Raw genomic sequence first — 24,199 nt, 5'->3', positions numbered from 1 at the left:
GAATTCTTTCTCTTTGCCTGAAAATCTTCCAACTGCGATATTGATTTTCTCCTGCCTTTGCATTCAGACTCAGAATGAAAATTACACCATTGGATCTCCTGGTTTCCAGACTCAAACTGGAACTATACCATTAGCTCTCTTGGGTGTGGAATTCTTAGCCTCCAAAATTACATGCTAATTCCTTATAATATATCACTCTCTGTCTCTCTCTCTCTCTGTTTCTCTCTGTGTCTGTCTCTGTCTTTCTCTCTGTCTCTGTCTTTCTCTGTCTCTCTATATACACATACATGCATACACATACACACACACACACACACAATCCACTGGTTCTATTTCCCAGGAGAACTTGACTAATTCAAGTACTGTGTTCAATAGAGATGTTGAAATAAATTCTTGAATTCTGGAACAGAAACAAATTAAATATGTTGTTGAATTAAATATGTAGTTCTGTAGACAATAAGGTAATAATTATGGCATACAGTGGGTGTATAAAACGTGACATCCCGAGATGGAGTACAAACTGATAACATATAGAGGCTTAAAAATAGTAGATTTACTTAAGGGAGGTCATGATTATGTTATTGCATTTGGAATCTAAATTGATTCCAGGTCATCTCTCACTGCTTGCATTTGCTGTTAGTTATAGAGAGCAGGCGTGCCCTTCTATAAGCCACCTTCTGGTGTATAGTCAGAAAAGGGACACTGACCTGGAAGGATTACAATGTGAATAGTAAGAGAAGAGAGAAAATGGAGTTGAATTTGAAATTAACATTATCTGGGCAGCCCATAGCTTTATAGTGTTATATTTCCCCTGTGTCAAGTGTCCTAACTCTTATTCACTTTCATTTTCTGGCAATTTCCAGGTACAATCACTTTTTTTTTCCTTTTCCTGTAAGAAGTATGGAAATGAGTTATCATGTTCATAACAGTGTATAACAGCAGTATACTCAATCAATAAAGGGATTCACTGGCAATCCTTCCTAAATGTCAAAGGAGTGTATACATCACAAAGAATATTTTCCTGAAATGCATTGGTGGAACCACGATTGGTTCCATTCTTTAGTGCCATTTAGTGTTGAGTAGGTGGACTACTCATTTTTCTTGAAGCTGTTTTGGAATTTGATATAAATACAGGTTGAATATGTTTTCATATTCTATTGAACACTTAAGTAACTTATTTCATTAGGTGTTTAGTTCATAGCAGTAGATGACAGCTGCTCTGTTGACAGCTTACAGTGTTGCTTGCAACGTGCTCAATACTTGTGTACATTATGTCCTTTAATCCTCATAAAAGTGACATGGGGACGTTAAAAGATGTGCCCAAGTCCTCACTAAGAGTAGAGATTCAAATCAATTGAGAGTCAAATCTCACACTTTTTAATATTAATGCCAAATTATATTCTGAAAAATTTAGCATGGATGGGTGAAAATATAAATAATATATTAGATATTGAATAATACAGACATTTAATACTCCAGTAATTATGAATTAAAACACACCTGCAAATAAATGTGTTGTTGAAAAGAACTGGCTTAGCTTTTGGATTCTTACTCAAATGACTATGTATCTAATTCTCTTAATCGCAAAAACAAAAATCTCATAGTGTATTTCATGCTCAATCTCCATTTTGGGAACCAGGACACAAATCTTGTCTCTTACCAATTTGAGGAAACCATTAAGACCATGTGCCAACACTGGTATATCTGATCAATACAAATATGTGTTGTTCGGGCAGCTGTTAATGTGAGTGTGCCAAACAGTATTTTCTGTTGTTTGTTTATTTTGCTCCATCAAAGTACAGTCAGATCTTAATGTGCAGGGATAATAAGGGTCATTGATTTGTACTGCGTGCTTGACACACTCTTCAGCAAGGAGCAAGTTCTGAACTATGGAAAGTCATTGTCCATCTGCTGTTGACTACGTCGAGTATTTTAAACAGCTCTAAAATATTTTAGAAGTGAAAATGACAGAATCCAGTTTTGAGGATTGTGTGATTTGAGAGTTGGGAGGAGAGTTCAAATATTTTCAGCATAATTTAATTAAGAGGTTGTGCCATGTTAAGAAGGCAATACTAGTGTGACCATTCCTCACTCCCAGCTTCGCAGGACATCAAACATGATTAGCTGGGAGCTAGAGCAGGCTGACAGCAGGACAAACCCCTCAAGGCTGTTTGTGAAGGATAGATGATTACTTAGAAGGGCATGGGCTCCCTCATTAACCTTTCCTCTTCCCAGACTGCTTTGTCCAGACTGTGCAATCCCAAGAAGTGAGACTGCTGACTTTATCAGGTACATCATAGAGAAGAGTCAACCCACAAAAATCTTTCTAAGCCTTGGATGGTATAGAATTATTTTTAATAGTTGCAGAGAAGATTGGCAAAAATATATATATATTTTTTGACCAAAATGTCAAAAACACTTTGTAAAGTAATTCCATTCCCAGATTTATTTATAATACAAAAATAAACACCACACACATTGCTAACACTTTGTAATAATTACCTGAGAATTGTTCATGCAACCTCTTCCTTGGGAGAATTCAGAATTGATTTTAAAATTAAACTTTGCTGTAAGAAATTGCTTACTGTATACAAGATTCATTAGATGTTTTTGCTGGTTCCTTTTTCCCTTCTTTTCTTTTTCTTTGCCAGAAATTTTATGCCCATGGAAATATAAGAATCTTTTTTTCTTTTTCTTTTCTTTTTCTTCTTTCTTTTTTTGCCATTTTTATTACCGAACTGATAGAAAAATGAGTTGAGAAGAACATCAAGTACATGAATATATTACTGGGTACAAATATTTCTTGTCCCAATTTGATTCAGAGATAAAACACAGCATGCTTTACAATAGCTTACATTTTTAAAGAACCCCAAGGATAAACAAATGATTTTACTTTATTTCCAACTAGGGTGAAATTTTAATTTACTGAATTAAATTGCCTGGAGCATATAGTAAATGGACATCTTAGCTATGGAAACTACAGTTTCTTTCATATTGACCATCGTCATCAAGAGAGTTATTTATACTCTTCGTTTAAGTTACTTAAAAGCCACAGTAGTGACAACTCCATGCATTAATTTGGCACCTTCTGAATGTGTGTAATCATGTGTGGACTTTAAAATTCCAAAGTGTTTAAAATTGTTTTATTAATGTACCATAGATATTTACAAGATTTTCATAATATACATTTTTTCTTTCCTAACAAGTCAGTTTTAAGAATGTATCTTGTAACAGGGGCTGGAGAGCTTATTTACAGAATGATTTGCTATCAAAAAAACTCAAAGATTTATTGTTTTCTTCATCATATAAGAGCCTGAATAGCAAAACAGTAAAAAATCATGATGACAATTGACAGGAAATGGATGCTAGGTTCTATGACTGAAACTCCTCTGGAACTCAGACCTGCAAAATATAAAAGTGAAACAAAATGTCTTGAGAAAAAGTAAAATTACTTGTTAGATTAATTCTTCATGAACTAAAATGCATACTGTTATTTCTCTTTTAATAGCACATTTTAGTACACTTGTTTCACTTATATTGGATTTAATTTTAGGAAGTGTATTTAACCCTCTGTCCTAGGATATCTGTTTTAAATATAAAAATAAGAAAGAAAAATGCCTAAAATTGGGCAAGTCTGACTACAGGGCAGAGTAGTATTGGCTAACGTGGCGGCTGATGACTTATACTCAGTCACAGCTTCAGGTAGATACGTGAGTGATTCTTCTAAAGAAGAAATAATAAATTATTATTACATGCTAAATATGACCGATTGGTGATACCTGCTTAGGACATCATATTGAGAGGATTTGAAAGTACTGACCCAGCTCTGTATGAATGTTGTAATCGATTAGTGATGTCCGCCATGAAAATGGGAAGAGAGGTGTTATGTACATGTGCTTCATATTTGCTATCCTTGCTCTCAGAAGCCTCCAAGTAAGTAGCCATGGAAAAACTTTCTCGTTTTTGTGCCAGTAGAATGAAACATATACCAATGACACACAGTTGTGAGGGTTTGTTTTTTTTTAGATTCAAAATGAGGAAATATAAAACTGTTTGTGATTTATAAGCATGTGTAAATCTGAGGGATTAAAGAAAGTTGACTCATCACCTCTTGCTCACAATTGAAAAGTGAAACCGTAGACCTTTTATTTTTTCACCCAACATTTAAACAAGAATTGGAAAGATTCACAGAGCCCAGATTTCATGCTGGCATCTGTCTGGATTCAAAATCTACAACAGGAATGGTAATTCAACTTACTTGACATTTTTGGAATCCTAATTTCCTCACTGCTGCTTCCATCCCCACCATCACTAACTGTTCTTATTTCAATCAAGTAGTCCTCTTCAAATGGAACCAGAAGCTCAGCAGATGTGTTGTTTGTTTCCAAAATATGAGTTTTACTCTGTCTGTTTTGCCGGTACAGAATCTGAATAAAATGGTGAATCAAGTTAAATGATATCTAAGGTTCAGAAACTCTTATGGAACACTATAACACTGCGAGCATTATACATGCTGTAATCCTTGGATGGAAATATCTGGTCTGTGCCTTTTCTTTAAATTTAGTTGTTAAGAGAAAGATTTACTTTTTTGCCAGTGCTTCTGAAATGAGAATAGATTTATCTCTATTAATTAAATAGCTTGAGGCCATTATCTTTGGAGCTTGCCGTGAAAAGTTACTGGTTAGTTTGGACCCATTTCAGTTGTCTGAATACTATATGCATTTGCCAGGAGAGGATGTTCATTACCACTGATGGAAATGGTTTGCTCTGGGTTTTTGACTATACTCTTGTTGGAGTCCTTTTATGTTGTTAAAAGATGATATCCTACTGTAGCCTAAGTTCTAGAAATTCTATTTGAATATACTTTTTGACCTCATACTCATCTCACAGTTACTATCTAAATACACCATCATTTTTTGATGGCAAGGGGGGTCACTTGAAAAAAGAATGTTGCATACTATAAAGTTTTATTTCTTAATGCTCCATGACACATTCTGACCGCACAATATAAAATTTTCCATGAAGAATTTAAAAGCAGCAATGCCAAGTATTTTCAGAACATTGGAAAAAAAAGATTCCTATATTTCCATGGGCATAAAATTTGTTTCTTATTTGGTTCTGACATTTCTCGTTCCTTAGTAAGTTAATTGATATGGTTAAAAGAAAAACAGAATACTCACCTTGTAGCCCAATACTTCAGACTCATTTTCCATGGTTTTTACATGCTCCCAGTTTAGGCATAATTTAGAGTTTGTCAGCTTCCAGGCGATGTTAGCTGGTGGTTGGCTTGGAGCTTTAAAAAGATAATCAAAGATCCAAATGAATTTAAATTAGCTCATGGTTACTATATGACCCATTGACATGAAAAGGGAAAATAAATCGTGGATAATTAGCATAGAAGGAGCTAAAATGTTTTCAGTGTCTTTTGAAATATCATATTAATTCTAATCAGAGTAAGCAAATTCATTCAAATTCCGGTCATTTGGAAATATCTCTGTGACAAACTTATGAATTAATAATGGCGTGCTGGATGTCCAGTATTAATTTATTAATCACTGCTGTTGAATTTGTTTACTTTACTATATATGAATAGAGGGAGGGCTCCTTTATCTAGTGTTTAATTTGTCCATCAATCAATAAGCATCTTAGACAAACTCAGGCGGCAAACTTTTTACATATATCAACACAAAGGTATTAATTCCTAGTAGTCCTTTACTTAATAATCATGTACTAGTTAGGACTTTCACTGTAAGTAATACAACCAACTCAAGGTGTTTTAAAACAAAATATTAGGAATATACTGTAAAGGATATAGTGGACTCTCTTAGAATTCCTGGCAGAATGCAGCAGAGCCTTAGAAGGGACAAAAAATGTCCAAAAGCCAAGAAGTTCCTCTCTGTACCTCTCACAGTAGTTTTTGCTGCATGCTCATCTTGCCATAGACCATCTCTTTGTTCTTCTCAGTGAGTGTGGCAGAAATCATGACTGCTCACCTACACCTGAGGTTTGAAATTTCCTCTGTTCAGAGATAGTCCAAGCTAGAATTTCCAAGTAAAAGCTGATGATTGGCTTAATTTGGCCATATTCTATCTTAGCCCAATCAATTGTGGCTAGACAGTGAGAAAGATACATGGCACTTAATATAGATAGAGCTGGTAGGAACCCTGAAGAGGAAAAATTACAAACTGGATGATCATCCCAAAAGGTGTCTACTCTAAATCCAAACTGTGCTTTTAGTTCCCTGAAATTAATGTTTTCTGGGAGAAACGTAGTGGGAAGTAAGGGAAGACATATTTAGAATCAGCCTTCTAAATGAATGGATCTTGTCCAACTGAAAAATTTTACATGCCGGCAAACTAGAGTCCAGGTTGGAAATCTACGTCTTTAAAAGCATGCAACTAATGAGTGGCTGATCCCAGTCAGAATCCTGGTCTCTTGATTTTTAATCTAGTTTTTCTCCATGATAGCATACTGCTTCTCAAAGATTTGAGTCCACATGATTATTTTTGAGATTTAAGAAACTGGAGACATTAAAAATAATTCAGCTGGATAGCAGAGGCAAAGATAAAACTACCCAGCAAGATGTTTTTGGCATCTTATTTGAATTTGTGAGGTTGAATGAGCATAATATTTAACTCATTATAACACTGATGGAAATAGAAATGATTTCTTTTGGAGTTTTGACTCAATTGCTATTTAATGTCTTATGTGCTACTGGAAGAATCACAGGGTGTCCAACATTGCATTATGATACATCTACTTGCCTTCTCCAATCCCCTGGGATATCATTCACCCAGTCACTTACACCTCATTTGGGATGTAGTGGAGAGATAAATGTTTCCCCTATGCTCTCATGGGACTCAGTTCATATTTTATTATGAACTTATCACATTGAATTATAGCTATTCATGCTCTGTGTTTATTTAAATTTACTGAGGACATATGCCTTGTTCAACTCTGTATTCCATCATCTAGCATGGTGCTTGGCATGTAGGAGGAGGCATATATTTCATATATGTTGAATAAATGACTGTGTAATAGATGGCTAAAGAAAAACTACTTGGGGTCCTGTGTGATTTTCTTGGGTCATATTAATTATGTACTGGGCTGTGGGAAGATCCATAGGTGACACAGTGTGGCCAGTCCATTCATTATGCTGTCCTATAATCAAGGCCAATTGACATGGCCAAACCTATAACAATCCATGTGAATTTATAAGATGCACATGCCAATTGGATCAACCATGTCTTAGTACATTTCTTGGCAATATAAACCCAATCATAATAAAAAGACTGAGAGTTTTGCGCTTGGTAAGAACTCAGTGAACGATTGTCAGTACGTTTATTTCTGAAGGACTGATGGCAATGATTATAGTTTTGTAACTGTTTTCCCTCAACTTATCCCAAAGTGCCTTTTCTAATCTTTTTCTCAGCTATAAAAGAGATAATATAAAAATTCTCACAAGATACCAGTTTTAATATCTAATATACTCCTGTGACTCATTTCTTTTACTTTGTTCTTTAAAACAAAGTGCTAACATTAACAATATCATACAATCAATACAGCAAAAATATAAATTCAGTCCTTTGATGTCACTGGCAGTGATGAATTCTGAAGGTTTCATCTATTGCTGTGCCCTTTCTGTTTGTTTGCATGTTTAGATAAAAAGTACTACTTTTAACACTATGACTCCATTGATGAAGTGCCAGACTGAGAGAGAGAAGAACTGACTTCTACTAACTATGTGGTAGTGATTGTGTCTCTGATACTGGAACATTTGCATTTATTTCCGCATCTACCAAAACAGAAGTAAGGCTTTCCATGGACATAAAATGAGAAACATTCTGTCAAGAATGAACTCACGGTATGAATGGCCAATTGTGTGGATTATTTGGAATGCTTTACCTCTCATGCTATCTGGGAGGTGTTGGGCTTTGAAGTCAGAGAGACCTGAATCTGTATCCAGTCTCTTCCAAGAGGCCTGGTTTTCCAATCTTTGGAATGAGACTAAAATATTTTAGTTATGAGAGTTTTAGCTTCCATGAAATAAAATAGGAAATATTCCTATCTTGGTTAGTGGTGCAAACTAAATAGCTCAGTAACTGTTAATTCTCTTTGTGGGAGTAGCAGTTCTTCACTGTGGCATTATGACATAATCAGTTTTTCCGTTGTGTTCAATGAAGTTTGCTACTAATAACAGAATTCTGAAGTTTGCAAAAGATTCACTTCTTAAATATAATTAGGGTATACTCAAGATTTTCCCTTAATAATTTTGCTCTTACTTGGGTTCTTTATGTGCTTTTTGAAAGGCAGATAAAGTGGTGAAGTCTCAGCTAATTATCTGGGAAGTTCTCATAGTCTATAGCTTTTCTTATTTTTGTCCATGAGTGTGACTCCAATGCCAATGCCTTGTGTCCAGTATTTTTTTTTTTAAGTTTCTAAAATGTGCTTCAAAAGGCCATCATCTTATTATGAACACCTTTAACAGCCCTGGTTTCATGAATTTGATGTATTTGCTTAAACTGGATTGCAAATATCTATGATGAAATTGAAATTTTTATTACCTAGGAAAAACAAAACACTGTCATGTGGGTAATGTAAAACAACATGCCATGGATGTTTGTACCTACTTGGTACAAGTACCAAGTACCTACTCAACAAACAAGCACTTTTCTAGTTTACTGAAAGAATTTTGCAGGCAATTTCCAAAGACTAAATAGTTTTCTATTAATCAAATGAGAGAGCAACATTAAACTAGCCCTCTGCAGCTCTAATGGCTTCCCTGTGATCAATTTTTCTGTAGATGGCATTTATATTCCACTGTAGTTCACACTGTGAATTCAATTCAAAAACAACTTCTTATGTTACACTTCTAAGTAACAGCATGGGGTTGACATTTGGGAAAGAGAGAAAGAACATAAGTGCAAGATGAAATAAAAGCTTAATGCTTCCTTTATGTCTAAATATGGATTGATTGCATTATTTACAGCAAGAAAAATCCAGTACAGAGTGCTAGTCAGTCGACATCAGGGGCCAAATTGAACCAAAATTTGCAAACACTTTCTGTTACTGGCTCTGAATACTTCTGTCTACATAAGCAGTGCTTTTTCCTCTTGTAGTTGATGTAAATATTTTTCTCCCTTTGGTTGTAAATCTAAATTCCATTTAAGCGAAGTCTGTGTGGATCACAATATACTTGTACTTGCAGTGCTACTCAGTTTTCTTTTGGAAAGATACAATTTTTAGTAAGCTACAATACTTAATGTTAAACCACTGATATTTACTTTAAAAAAACCTGTAAGGCTATCAACATCACCAGCAACAATAATAACAAAGACTTCAGAAGCTTTGCATATGCTGTTCCTTCTGTTTGGAGGTCTCTTTGTCCACTAGCTCCTTTTTATCTTTTATGTCATATCAAAATATATAGCCTTCCCCATATAGGTGCTCCTTATGTATATCTCAGCCTCTTATTTTCTTCATATTACTTTTCATAATTTTTGATTATTTCATTTCATTTTTTTTCTTGTTTTAAGTTGCCTCCCCACTAAAATAGCAATAGCCCGAAGGCAGGTATTGTTCCTGTTTTAATCTCCTTTAGGCACCTAACCCTGTGCATGGCTCATGGCAGGCACTGTTTTCTTGAGTGATTAACTAATTCATCATGTTTCAAAAAAAAAAGGCTCTGTTTTCTATTTAGCGTACCCAATCAGAATAGGCAGAGATTTTGGTAAATGTGAGCTCTGCTTTCTCAGAATTTACAATGGATGATCAAATATCAAATGGAAAATCTAGACAGTGACAGTATGAACGTGTGATGGATGCAGAATTTTTTGCTGTCACCACTATTCAGAGGTAATGTTGGTGTCATCTCAAGGACATGGAAAATCAAAGTTAGATCCAGGGATAGCACTTAGAATCAGAGCTATCTTCAATGTTTCATTAAAGCCATTTCTCATCTTTGCTTTGCCTGTCCTTCCATCACCCTTGAAGAAAATTTCTGCAACAAATTTATGAAAAGAAAGAAAGTAGAAAGTAGATGGGCTTTCCTACTTTAAGAAATGCAAAGAAAGTGAAATCACCTCTAAAGAAGAAATATAATAATATATGCTACTACACATTAAGCTCTCACTATATGGCTGCCTCTGGGTCACCTTGGTATATATTATATCCTTTAGTTCTCAGAGCAAACTCTAGAGGAAAGTACAGTCATCTCTGTTTTTCAGTTGAGAAAATGGGTTCTGAGTTATTAAGTAATTAGACTTACCACACAGTTCATGGCTGGGCTGGGATTCATACCCAAATTTATTTCACTCTGAAATTCTTTTCTAGCTATTTCCAATAATATTTCACAATGGTCCAAAGTTATAGAATCACCCAGTAAAATGCAAATATATTAAAGGGGAAATTTATAGATCAGTAGCAAAGATATTTGTCTGTTTATAAGCACGGTGGGACCACTACAAACTGGGAGAATGCGTGAAATTAGATAAGTGAATGTTAAACTTTAGAAGATCAGTAAGTCTGGTGCTGCGAGGGCTAGATGAGGAATGGGATGAAAAGAAATTTGGGGACAGACTGTGACAGATCTTGTACACCTTTCTCTACTCTTTGTTCTCTGGAATAGAGGAGACAGTGAAATTTTGGAATTAGAAGAGAGTACGATTCCATTTTAGGGATAAAAATCTCAAGCCAGTTTGAGGTCTGGACTGAAGATTTGAGAGTCTGGAGGGAGAGAGACTATTTAGATGGTTAGAGATGAAGATTGCAAACTAGTACAATGTCCATGGGATCCAGAGATTCAGAAAGTCCATGTTCATAGTATGCCAGTCCAAAAGATGCCACAGCAGAACCTTTTTAAGCATCTGTTTTCTTGTATCTAGGAATTAAAATAACATACTCCTTGATGTGTTGTAATAATTGAGATAAGTATGTAGAATATTAACGCTGGGCTTGGGACATGAGTGCTCAGTATTTTGTAACTGTCATAGGCAGAATAAGGGCCTCCCAAACATGTCCAGATTCTAATCCCCAAAACCTGTGGATATGTTACTTGTTGCACATGTGATTATGTTAAGGATCTTGACGTGGATAAATAATCCTGGATTCTCCGGGTGGGTTCAATGTAATTACAAGGATGCTGATGAAGGAAAAAAGGAGGCAAGAGAGCCAGAGTCAGAGGATATGTGAAGATAGAAGAGGAAGTCAGAGTCAGAGGAAGACTTGAGGATACCATGAGGCTGGCATTGAAGATAGAGGCAGGGGCCACAAGCCAAGGAGAGAAGGCTCTCTAAAGGACAGAAAATGCACGGAAACAAATGCTCTTCTAGAGTTTCCAAAAGGAACACAGCCCTTACCCATATCTTGTTTTCCAGCCAGTGGAACTCATTTCTGACTTTTGACCTCTAGAAGTGTATGAAAACAAATTTATATTGTTTTCAACCACTAAGTTGTGCTAATTTGAATAGCAACAATAGGAGACTAAAGTAGTTTCTATTCTATTTTCATAATGTTAGTGATAAAAAATGTTGAAAGAATAAAATTAGAGGTTTTATTGGTATCCAAATACGAGATAGAGTCTTGTAGAACCTTATTCTCAAGTCCTTGTTGGATATTTTTATAAAAATGCTGATGCACACAGGCTGGTGAAAGCCAAATTTAAGAAATGTTGAAACAAGGTTTTCATGAAAGAGATTAGGATTTACAAGGGTTTTTGTGTGTTTGATTGAATCAAAAAAGAAGGCAGATGCTAAAGAAACACTAAACTTCACTTTATACTTTGACTCTCATGTCGCTCTTCTCTCAGCAGATATATTCTAGCACTGTATCTTGATAAAATTACTCCCTGTTAATTAAAGTGTTTTCAAAGGATATGTCTCCTACTTTTTGATAAGGCTGATCTCACGTGAACACTCAGACAAACCACTAACAATGTTCTTGGCATTTAATCCAAATTTCAGTCAAGCCCATTTGTAGGACCAAGTGGGTCAACTGAGCAAACCTGTGTCTAAAACAAGTTTTCTGCCTAAACACATAGAGTAGGTTAGCACAAACTATCACATGGACAATTTAGGTTAATTTAATTTAGGTTGCATTTACAATCAAACAAATTCAAGTTAAAGGAAAGAAATTATTTTTAAGGTTATATGTATATATGTACGTATGTATGTTTTTACAGGTGGCCCTCTGTATCTGCATATCTCTGGGTTCCACATTGGCAGATTCGACCAAGTTAGGATTGAAAATATTTGAAAGAAATTCCAGAAAGTTCCAAAAAGCAAAACTTGAATTTGCTAACAACTATTTACATACTATTTACATTGTATTTGCAACTAGTTACATAACATTTATTGTTTTAGGTATAATAAGTAATCTAGAGATGATTTAAATTATACGGAGGATGTATGTAGGTTATATGCAAACCCTGTGCCATTTTACATAAGGTACTTGGGCATCTGTGGATGCTCCTGGAACCAATCCCCCTAGGCTACTGAAGAACAACTGTATATGTGTGTGTGTATATATAGATGTATATACATGGTCTCCTATGTATATCATGTATATATCTATAGCTCTATATCTTTTTGATAATTAAGTTTATTGTTCAGGTCTCAGCCCACCTTAAACTGGTTAATGGAATCGCATGTAATATGAGTCGGCTTGAGTGTTACGTCAACAACTACACTAAAATGTCTGTCAGTTTGTCACAGATCTGTCAGATCTGTGAGGTTTTTTTGATACTATCTTTACGCATTTCTAATCACCCTTGATTTTGCCTGAGATAGAAACTAAATTACACACAAGAGTTTCTGTGAGTTTGGCATCTCTCAATCAGCTAGAAGGAAATGTCTGGGCAAATTTAAAACCACTGATTGATTGGAGATTTCAATCAGATTTTCAGATTAACTGAAAGAGGCTAGACTCCAGAAGGACCATGGAAGCAAATCGTTCATACAGGTATATGGCAATGACTTCATCAACTTGGTCAAAATGGAGTAAAACAGGAAGAGGAATAGAACCACATCTCTAGCTAGTCAGTTCTAGAAGATCACTCATAACGTCTTTATCAAACTAGGGGATTGAAGGAGAGCTGGTTTAAGAGTTGTTGATCCACACGTACTCTTCCCTTAAAATGAACTGGTACTAGAGAGTTTTTGTTCATCTGTTTGTTTCCTGCTTAGCAGTTCCACAGTACTTTGTATTTTCCAATGTGCTCCTATAATCAGAACCTCGTTTGTGCCTCATTGATAATTTGAGAAAATAGTGAGGGCAGAGAAAATTTCCATTTGATAGTTAAGAAAATTAAAGCAGAAAAATGGAATGTCTTATCCTGTGTCAGGTCATGAGTCACTGACGTACCCAGAATTAGAACACAAATCTCTGGCTACTGGCTGGTGATATGAACACAAGTGGATAATGCGGTCTGTAATCAAAGACCTATTAACTGAGATGATTCCCAAGTTCTTTTTGGACATGAAAAATATGTATATGGAAAAAAAAACTTTGTATCACTTGATTTTCAAACTTTTTTAAACCACCTATTCTTTCCCAATACACAGGGAAAAACGAATGCAGTATTTAAAGGCAAGCTCTATTTTTTCCTGTCGGTTAGTAGCAGTGAATTCATGTCTTAGTCATTCTCAGAATTCAGCAACTATATTTGTTACTCTTTTTCATTGGGATTTAGAGACCAAAGAATGTGTTTTAAAAAGCCTGTTAACACAATTTATGTTCATCTACAATATACAAGAAATATGTAAATATTATGCAATTATAAAAAATTACAAATTGCAGCTCTTACTAAGTCACATCTGATCAGTTTGCTATTTACTACTTTGCTTCATATTATGGAATATTTATGCAATACCAGACTCACTCACAGGACAAATGCAGCAACAATCAACTCTTCATCCTTTATTTAGTAGGTCCTATCTGTGTAAAAGATATTTAGCTTATTGTTAAGGGAGATAAAAAGAAGCACAAGAGTTAATTCTTGGATTTCAGGGGCTACCAAGTAATTTGCAGTGATAAAATATCATAGAAGGAAAGATCTAGATATCTGACAGTGCAAGGATCACATCAAGGCTCAAATGGTAAACCAAACCAACAAAAACAAACAAAAAAAATCATTGACTAAGCACTTACTAAAGTATGTACTGGACACTTTCTATTAATTATCTCTTTTAATCTTGAACAAAACCCAGTGAGAAAATAGGTACTATTTTCCCTTCATTTTACAGATGAGGATCTTGAGACTGAAAGATTATGTAACCACTTAACAGTCCAAGGATGGGAGGTCAGGTTATGAACTCAAGTTGGAAGAGGGCATTGGAGCCATTATATTCTCTGTCTTTCATTTATACTGAAAATATTTTCTCTTTTGCAATTCCAAAAAGATCAGAACAGTTCATTTTGATTTTGTTACTAGAAAGTTTCAACAGTTATCCAGATTTAAGGGGCAAACCCACTTGACTAAATAAAGTGATCAGTAAAATGATGAGGTGGTAAGAATGAAATGGAAATTGAGCAAAGGAATGTTTCTAACTGTAGGTGAATCTTGGTCCCTGCAATGTGATATATACTTACGAGACTTCTTGGTGGTTCCATTGGCTGGGGGGCTTGAGGGCCCTGTCCCAGCAGTGTTGTAAGCTCTCACGGAAGCAAAGTAGACGGTGTTAGCTTTCAGCCCTGTGATGTTTTTGGTTGTGACATTTCCACTGACCCTAATTTTACCAATCACGGATTCTTTGGAGTCATCTGTCCAGTATAAAACCTGATCATTAAAAACAAAGAACAAAAAATTTTATTGTTCCCTAACAACTGTCAACCACAGTGGCATATGGGAAGAAGTCAGGCGCATAAATGAGAGAATATTTTCCAATTAAAATGGTTATACAATAATAACAAAATAATCAAAGTCCAAAATTTATAGGGAAAAATAAAAAAAAAGAATACAAATTCACAATGGAAATTAGAGAACCTAGGTTTTTTTAGATTACCACAATAAAATATTTCATGAAATATCTAAAGGTTGACAGCTTTAACAAACGGTATACAATAAGTCAGAAAAAAACAAGATTCATACTATCAATCAAAGACTTACATTATGTTTTACTATTGACATTTCCTGGAGAGTTTTTTAAATCATAGATGAATTAATAATTCAGCTTATCCTGAGGCCTTCCTGTGCATTAGCACTGTTTTAGGCATATTGGAAAAGACAAGAGAGATTAAAGCATAGTGTCTGCCTTTGAACCTCTTATAATCTAGTTAAGATATTAGAGTACATATGTAAAAAGAAAGCAGAGCATGCATCCCAAAAAAGTGATATGGAAATAAATGCTAAAAGAATTTGAAGAAACGTAGTATCAGGGAGTGATCAGAGAAGGGTTCAAAGAGCAGGGGAGACTAGAGATGAACTTTGAGAAATAAATAGAGTGCAGATAAGAGGTAAGGCATTCTAGGATTGGAGTGGCAGAGGCATCTATCTGTTACCGTATGAGTAGAACTTTCTGTTTGGACAAGAGGGTTCAGATAAAAAGAAAAAAATAAAAAGAACAGTACAAGGCAAAATCATAGTTTTATTCTAACTCCAAAATAAAGTAAATCTTGTAACTCATTTTGTGAATCATTAGATTTACAAGTCAAAGGAACAATAAGTGATTAATAAGTCTCATCCCTTAACTTTGTGAGAATGAAGGCCCATAAATTCAAAGTGATTGGCCTCATTCTAGATAGACTATAAATGACAGATTAGGAGAATTTAGGCTTTTTCTTATCGCTTAACTGCCTTTTCCGAGATGACTAACTTTTTGCAAGTTATGCTCCAGTTCTTAGAGCAGGTTTCCCAGTGAGACTCTTCTATGGTTTAAGATCACTGAAGATTAAATGTTTACTTCTCCCCAAAAAACAAACATGACTGGGCTTCCCTGGTGGCGCAGTGGTTGAGAGTCCGCCTGCCGATGCAGGGGATAGGGGTTTGTGCCCCGGTCCGGGAGGATCCCACATGCCGCGGAGCGGCTGGGCCCATGAGCCATGGCCGCTGAGCCTGCGCGTCCGGAGCCTGTGCTCCGCAACGGGAGAGGCCAGAACAGTGAGAGGCCCGCGTACCACAAAAAACAAAAAAACATGACTGCAGTTTGGATAATTAAATAAGATAATCACCTGATTACTCTTTAAATGCTACCATTTGTTACTTTGCTTGCTTAAGATCACCCGAAAGGTCCCCTCCATTAGTTCCTCTCTATAGCTTTAGACATATACTACCATATACTAAGAACTAGGTTAGTAGTACAGGACTGTTGAACAGAGCTATTGCTAGCTGGCATATTCATAGTAGAAACTGAAATTAATGTGGATTACCTCATAGCCCAGAACTCTTCCAGTGTTTCTGTTCCAGGCAATAGCATTCCATGAAACCTCCATTTCCGAAGCAGAAAAACTTTGAACAGAAGTTCCCCTTGGGGCCAATTGAGGTTCTACCATCCAGAGAAAGACACAACCATCTTCAGCAGAGTTGTTCATGAAAACAAATGCAAAATATACATACAGTCTCAAGGTGGAGCATTCCAGTGCTGACCACAACTTACCATCTTCTCCAGAGTAGACAATGGACGTGGTACTCAGAGCTCCTTCTCCTTTCTTATTATATACACCCACTTTGACTTCAAAGGGAGAGAGGGGGGTGATGCTTTCATTTCTATAAACAAACCTTGACGATTCTACAAATGGTACTCTTTCCTTGGTCCATGTTGTTGAGCCAACTGGCCGCAGCATAATGATGTATCCAAATTCCTCTCCATTCTGTAGTTCTTCTGGAATTGACTTGGGCAGAAGTGATCAATCACTGAGTATTTAGAAAAATGTATTGTACCGCTATTGTTATGTTTATTGATTGTTTGGCATATCTTTTGTAGAGATAGCATGGATATTTACCCTGTTTAATGAAGTATTGAAAAAAAAATACTTCTATTTGGAATGCCAATTAGAAAAATGATCCCAACTTAAGATACTCAGATAAATAAATGAGAAATTTAAATGGAAATGTAAAACAGGTTTTACATGTTTATATATCCTTCCTGATTATTCCTAAATTGTAATAATAAAATGGTTTATAAGATTGTAAGATTTTATAAGCTAAAACATAATTTTGATATAAAATTTTAAACTCAGCACAAAATTAACTTGTTAACTATTTCAAGGCTAGCCATGTTTTCCTTTCACATTTTCAACAAATTTTTATAAAATACAGGTGATATAATCAATGTGTAATAATATTTGCTTTAAAACATATAGACTATTACTCAAACACAAACATATAAGGGACCGTCTAATATATATATATTTTTGAAACATACATCTTCATTAGTCGTAGTATCAGTGTGAACTTTTCTTAATATTAAAAAACAAACAACAAAAAGTTTGCTAAGTCCCAGAGACAAAATTCTTTGAGTCATTTAAAACTTAAATTTATTAAAATTACAAAACAAAAATAGATACAAGTTCCCCATTAGAAATAATTATAACATTATAATCACATAAAGAAGTGAAAATGAATTAGTCCTTGAATTTAGACAAATATTCCAGCTGTTTATAAGAAAGTTATGTTAAAAATGATAGAAGTTATTTAGTTTTTGTAAAGGAAGATGCTTTTTATTTCTGAACATTTTCATGTAGACTAATAAAGGCATACCTGATAGGGCATAATGCTTGAGTCTCTCATGCACACAGCTTTATTCCTGAGGTTTTCCTTACCAAAGGTATCCATTTATTGTATCACATTATCCTGTGACTTAGACCACACATCTGGTTATCCAGCAGTGGGCACCAGAACAAAAGGCACCCTCTTGGTCAGAATCTTTGAGGTGTTCTGGTACAGAATCTCTGAATTCTTTTTTTTTTTTTTACACATATATACATTTCATTCTTTTTAAAATAATCTTTTCCATTGTGGTTTATGCCAGGAGATTGGATACAGTTCCCCATACACTAGGACCTTGTTGTTTATCCATTTTAAATGTAATAGTTTGCATCTGCCAACCCCAAATTCCCAATCCATCCTCCTCCCTACCCACTTCCCCCAGACAACCACAAGCCTGATCTCTGTGTGTCTGTTTCTGTTTTGTAGATAGGTTCATTTGTGCCATATTTTAGATTCCACATATAAGTAATATCATGTGGTATTTGTCTTTTTCTTTCTGACTTACTTCACTTAGTATGATAATCTCATCCATGTTGCTGCAAATGGCATTATTTTATTCTTTTTTATGTTTGGGTAGTATTCCACTGTATATTTGTATCACAGCTTCTTTATCCATCAGAATCTCTGAATTCTATAGTGACTAGCAAACCCAATTAATTCCTCTCCCTTATGGAATTTGAATATGAAACATAGGTGTGTTGGGGTAATAATAGATAAACTTAGAGCAAGCAATAAGTAGAAAACATACAGTAGTAGGGACACTGAGGCAGTGGAAGCTAGGAGAAAATCTAAGCTGTAAATTATACAGAGAAGGGATAGAATTTAGCCGTTAGTCAAGTAGAAAACTATAAACTATAAGTAAACTATAAGTAAAGTAAATAGGAAGAACTGAAGGAGGAGCAGGAGGGACTATTAGAACTGAGGCTGGGTTACCAGAACACATGACAGCAGCGTAGGGCTACAGTTCTCAGAACAGTGATGAATGATGTTCCGGTTCGTCTTTTGCCCTGTCTGCTTGGGTACTGAGACTTTTTCCCATCCTCATTACTTCCCATGTAGCTTTAAAATACATCCCCATTAACCAAGATGACCTGAGCTGCTCTCTGCTTCTTGCCATGTGGAACAACCTAAGGAATACGGACTGTGAAAAGCAGAAGAAAAATACATGTCCTGAAATCTTAGGAAAGAAAATGCTTCCTTGTGTTGACACTTCCGTTTCACAGGTAGATCAGAATTAAAACGGTTAACTTTGAGTGGTATGGAAGAGATTTATGAGAATTTAAGCTGCTTCATAGAGAATTTGATTTCTTTTGGGTGCTTCTCTGATCTTAGATTTAATCAAGATGTTTATTAGTTCATCAGAGAAAGTGGAGGACTTTTGTTTTTGGTAGTGAAGTGCAATGAATGTTTCACATGGTGTTCCCTCAAGAAAGATCTGGGTCCAACATGCTCAGTTTAGAGGAGAAAAAAAGGCTTATTTAGGACCTTCCTTTCATTCTTTCATATGGGCTGAGAGCCAAATGATGGAGAAATATATATAGCTATTTAACGTGGCCAGAAAGAGAGTTTTCTCCTTTAAGCAGAGAAAGTATTCAGCAGAATACAGAAATTCAAAAATTCCTCTGGTAATGAAATCTCTTAAAGCTGATAAAGATTAACAGTATAATTCTCCATCACCGTGTCTGTAAGAACTACATTTTTTGTATAGACCAAGAGTCAGCAAACTACGGCCTTTGAACCAAATCTGGCCTGTAGTCTGGTTTTGAAAATAAAGGTTTTTGGAAACACAGTCACACATGTTAATTTGTATAATGATATGTGGCTTTTGAATGACAATGGCAGGGATGAGAAGTTGTGAAAGAGGCCATGTAGCTTGCAAGGCTGAATAGTTTTACTGGCTGACCCTCTAGGTAAAAGGTGTATCAATGAGCAGTGTGGGTGTTTATTTCTTACTCTACAGTTTTTTATCCTATATGCCTAATTTTATAGTCATATTTTTTATGAGACATTTATCATAAGCACCTCAAACTTGCAGGTATTTTGTGTATAAACTAAAATAACATATGAGTAAAGATACCTTTAAAAAAGGTTACCAGTTATTACATCCCTAAAGTTAGATATCGTGTCTAGGTTAGTGGAAAGATAACAAACCAAAACAAATAACCATACACAAAATACACATTACTTTGGCACAGGAGAAAACACGGGTCGATTATACCACAGTGTACTTATAAACCATAATGGTGGAGTTAGACTGAGTTTAGAACAGTGGTTGGACCTGGATTAGTGTTGAAAGCTCAATGGGTACTTCTTCATCCACAGTGCGGTGACTTTGGCCTGCAATGGTCTCTTTATGCCCGAGTTCTTTTTCACAGCATAGTTCAGATATGCTCTGATGGTACCTTTCCTGACCTCATTTCAGGCTGAGTTAAGACTGTCCTGTCAGTTTCTGAACATAAAGACTTTTTTTTTTAAGAAATTCATTTTTGTACCCCCACTGCACTACTCGTTAGTGTTCACTGAATTGAAAGTGTTACTATGTGCCTTCTGGTGGCTCAAATTAATGTATGCATTTCCTTCTAAGTACACATAACTGATTCCTTAAAGAAGTTTGGGCACCAGAAGAATTTGGCTCAGTAACTGCATGTACATTATGGCAAATGTGAATGATAAATGGGAACTTGCATCCATTTATGTAATAGTTTCTGTTAGTATCCTCATATCTGATATCCCAAGAAGAAATACACAGCGGGAATGATTTTAACTTAATTTTTTTAAAAATATAGGTCAGAAAAAGTTTTCTGTAGAGGGTCAGTTGCTTAAATATTTTGAGCATTTGGGGATCTAGGGTCTCTTGCAACATCATGAAAGCAGTGATACATAACACATAAGAGAATGGGTATGGTCGTGGGTGAATTTGTTTAGGAAAACGGGGAGCAGGCCAGATTTGGCCTGTAGGTGATGGTCTCTGGAACCTGGCTTTAAAAAGAACATTATAAATCGTGGAAAGATTTTTTTTTTTTTTGGTAATTCACGTCATCTCTATTTAAGAATAGTATACATAGAATTTCCCATTCTCCTCACGTATAGACTGAGTAAAAGCTGTGATTTACCGACCTTTAGTAATTTCTGACCGTGGAGGAGAAAAAACAAGGGGTGAAGTTAGGCAGGTGATGAAATGCTTATATGGCCTTCAAAGAATATTGAAACCTAAATAACCTACTCACCATCCCACAAAACCAATCCTGTTTTAGACTACTTGAGAGTCAGTGTTTCTGTGGCAAACGTGTTTGGTAAACAAGAATAACTTGATTAACTTACTACTCAAGGCACATACAGGAAAACTCTTGGCCTCTCTAAACCATGACTTTGCATACGGACCATTGGAATTCTAATTTAGGACAAAGTAAAAAAGCATGGAGAGTCCTGTAGTCAGATGCTTATCTGCCCACCTATATTGCATTTCTAAGCCTATTTTCTTTTCTGAATGTGGCATTGCCACCGGCTAGCATTGTCATGAGGAGTAAATGACACAAAATGTCCAGCACAGCACTGAAAATCCTGTAAGTGCTCCACAAGTGAGCCACATCTCTCTCTGTGCACATCCATTCATCCAACAGGTACTTTAGGAGGTCGCACCACATACCAGGCACTGTGCTAGGCCCATAATGCATATGTGAAACTAGACGTCCAGAAGAAAGGACAACTTTTATAGTAGCTGCACCTGGTTCCTGGCTCTGTTGTTTACAACCTTTAGAAAACATCTCTGTGTCTCAGTGTTCTCTCATATGAAGAGGGTTTAATAATACTACTTTTTCTCTATCTGTAATAGAATTTTGTTTGTTTCTTTTTAAAAATTTTTTATTGGAGTATAGTTGCTTTACAGTGTTGTGTTAGTTTCTACTGTACAGCAAAGTGAATCAGCTGTATGTATACATACATCCCCTCTTTTTGGGATTTCCTTCCCATTTAGGTTACCACAGAGCATTGAGTAGAGTTTCCTGTGCTATACGGTAGGTTCTCATTAGTTATCTATTTCATACACAGCATCAGTAGTGTATATATGTCAATCCCAATCTCCCAATTCATCCCGCCCCCCCTTCCCTCTTGGTATCCATACGTTTGTTGTCTACATCTGTGTCTCTATTTCTGCTTTGTAAATAAGATCGTCTATAGCAATTTTTTCAGATTCCACATATATGCGTTAACATACGATATTCATTTTTCTCTTTATGACTTACTTCACTCTGTATGATAGTCTCCAGGTCCATCCGTGTCTCTACAAATGACCCAATTTCGTTCCTTTTTATGGCTGAGTAATATTCCATTGTATGTATGTACCACATCTTCTTTATCCATTCCTCAGTTGATGGACATTTAGGTTGCTTCCATGTCCTGGCTATTGTAAATAGTGCTGCAGTGAACATTGGGGTGCATGTGTCTTTTGAATTATGGTTTTCTTTGGGTATATGCCCAGTAGCGGGATTGCTGGGTCACATGGTAGTTCTATTTTTAGTTTTATTAAGGAACCTCCATACTGTTCTCCATAGTGGCTGTATCAATTTACATTCCCACCAACAGTGCAAGAGGGTTACCTTTTTTCCACACCCTCTCTAACATTTATTGTTTGTAGATTTTGTGAGGAATAAAATGGACCATATTAGAAGGTCTTATACTACTGTAAAATCATTTACAGATGCAATGAATTCCTATTATTCTGCAACAGGGTTTCTAAACCTCAGCACTCTTTACATCTGGGGGCAGATAATTTCTTCTCATGGGGGTGGGGGCGCTGTCCTGGGCATTGTAGGATGTTTAGCTGCATCCTAGCCTCTATCCAGATGAACCTCTCGCCTTAGTTGTAACCAACCAGACATGCCCTCAGACATTGTAAATATCTCCTGAGCGATGCAACCACCCCTGCCTCCCAATGAGATCCCCTCTAACATATCAGACATCATGATTTTTAACTAAAACATCCATAGCCATCATGTTCTTAGGTGTGATATTAAAATGTCCACGGAAGTGGATATTTTGGCTATGAAAATTATCGCCACAGTGTCAGAAACATGTACACAGGCCAATGAAATAGGGCAAGGCTCTTTTATCAGTTATAGCTGGGGCTCAAAGCTGATAACAAAGGTATGAAGTGCCATGCATTCTAAAGAGAGACATCAAACCATTTATATATAAGTCTACCTGGCGAAACTTAGCCTATAACCCAAGAGAAATGTACAGAAAGGGAATGTTGGTTTGTTTAGGGAGAGATTAGTAGGAAGATATTTCTTTTGAGACGGTTGTAGAAAAAGCTGTGCATTCCTACCCCTCCACCCAGGGGAAAGCAAAGGGGCTACTTCTTACCCCTTGCCTAACCAAGTGAAGAGGCTTCAGAAAGAAACACATGATATGTATTCTCTGTAATTTAGAGGATGCAGGTTCTTTTAACTGACAAATGCCTGAGAAACTTCCAAAGGGGAGAGAGACCTGGACAGTGTATTGTGGCAGAGTGAAGAGAGGCTAAGTGGGGACACACTGCACTTCCATGGAACATAGAGCAAAGGTGCATGTTTGCTGAGGGCAAATGTGAAAACCATGTAGGGAGCTATCCATGAGCAACGTTACGGTTGCTCTGTCATCATAGGGTTGCAACCTTATGATGCTGTATCCACAAAGAGCATCTAGAGGAGAGAGATAACCTCTATCAGAACAGTCTGGCCATGGGCCACCAGGTTCCAGGAACTGAGGAGACCTTCTGGCAGCTTGCACCAAGGAACGACAACCAAAAGTTTGGGCACTTCTTTGGACACTGCCCCCTTCGCCGCACCACCAAAAACCACCAAAAAACAAAGCAAAACAAAAAAACTGCTCTATGAAATGTCAATGTCTGGTCATTTACCATTCCTAGAGTATACGAAAGTCAAATTACAAATGTACCAGCAGTCAGGACTTTTTCTGTCCTTTTCCTCTCCTCCCAATCCCAGTTTACTACAACTCTGGAGGAACTAGTTTGGGAAAGGAGAAATCGAATAGCAGAGTGGAGAAAAGGTGGAGAACTGCCTATGCATTCCCTTTCACGCTATAGCATTTCTCCGCTGAGGCAGGCCTGAGTGTCTAGAAATGAGAAACTTTAGATTGGTTGAAAGTCTAAAGTTTATGATAATAAACCAGGTTGAAAACAATTTTAAGTATAAAAATGAACCTACCTGTTGATACTTAATAATAATGACTACAAAAGCTATCCCATCTGCCTAAGCTTTCACCTAGATGCAGGGAAGAACAAAGGAAGGATTTAAGGAACAATGATAGGGAAATTATTTTCTACCTGTGCTCTGCTGAGTCTTACTCATGAATAGTTCTAGAGGTAATAAATAAATAATTTCTAGTTCATTAACTAATAACAAAAATGCTACTGACCCACCTTCAATAGACATTGAACTTCTGTTTCTTATATTTGGAAGCAAATAGTGTTGAGTTAGTCACACTTTCTTAACTTTAGTA

At 36.1% G+C, this 24,199-nt stretch overlaps 1 protein-coding gene across 4 annotated transcripts in view; it reads right to left on the bottom strand.

Moving 5' to 3' along the window:
- Positions 1-3,301: 3,301 nt before the first annotated feature.
- CNTN6 (contactin 6) overlaps positions 3,302-24,199 on the bottom strand; it is a gene marked incomplete at both ends in the record, with an annotated part of 231,904 nt that continues 211,006 nt past the window's right edge. For all 4 annotated transcript variants that reach the window (XM_082664009.1, XM_082664010.1, XM_082664012.1 and 1 more), the window contains 6 exons: positions 3,302-3,402; positions 4,259-4,427; positions 5,181-5,293; positions 14,587-14,773; positions 16,363-16,478; positions 16,590-16,824. In XM_082664009.1, the coding sequence (XP_082520135.1) occupies positions 3,302-3,402; positions 4,259-4,427; positions 5,181-5,293; positions 14,587-14,773; positions 16,363-16,478; positions 16,590-16,824 (921 nt within the window). The remainder of the gene's footprint in view (positions 3,403-4,258; positions 4,428-5,180; positions 5,294-14,586; positions 14,774-16,362; positions 16,479-16,589; positions 16,825-24,199) is intronic.

This window comes from Grampus griseus, assembly GCF_964374135.1.
Source record: "Grampus griseus genome assembly, chromosome: 10".
NCBI lineage: Eukaryota > Metazoa > Chordata > Mammalia > Artiodactyla > Delphinidae > Grampus > Grampus griseus.
The sequence above is the reverse complement of the archived record's forward strand: the minus strand, read 5'-3'. Positions and strand labels throughout refer to the sequence as shown.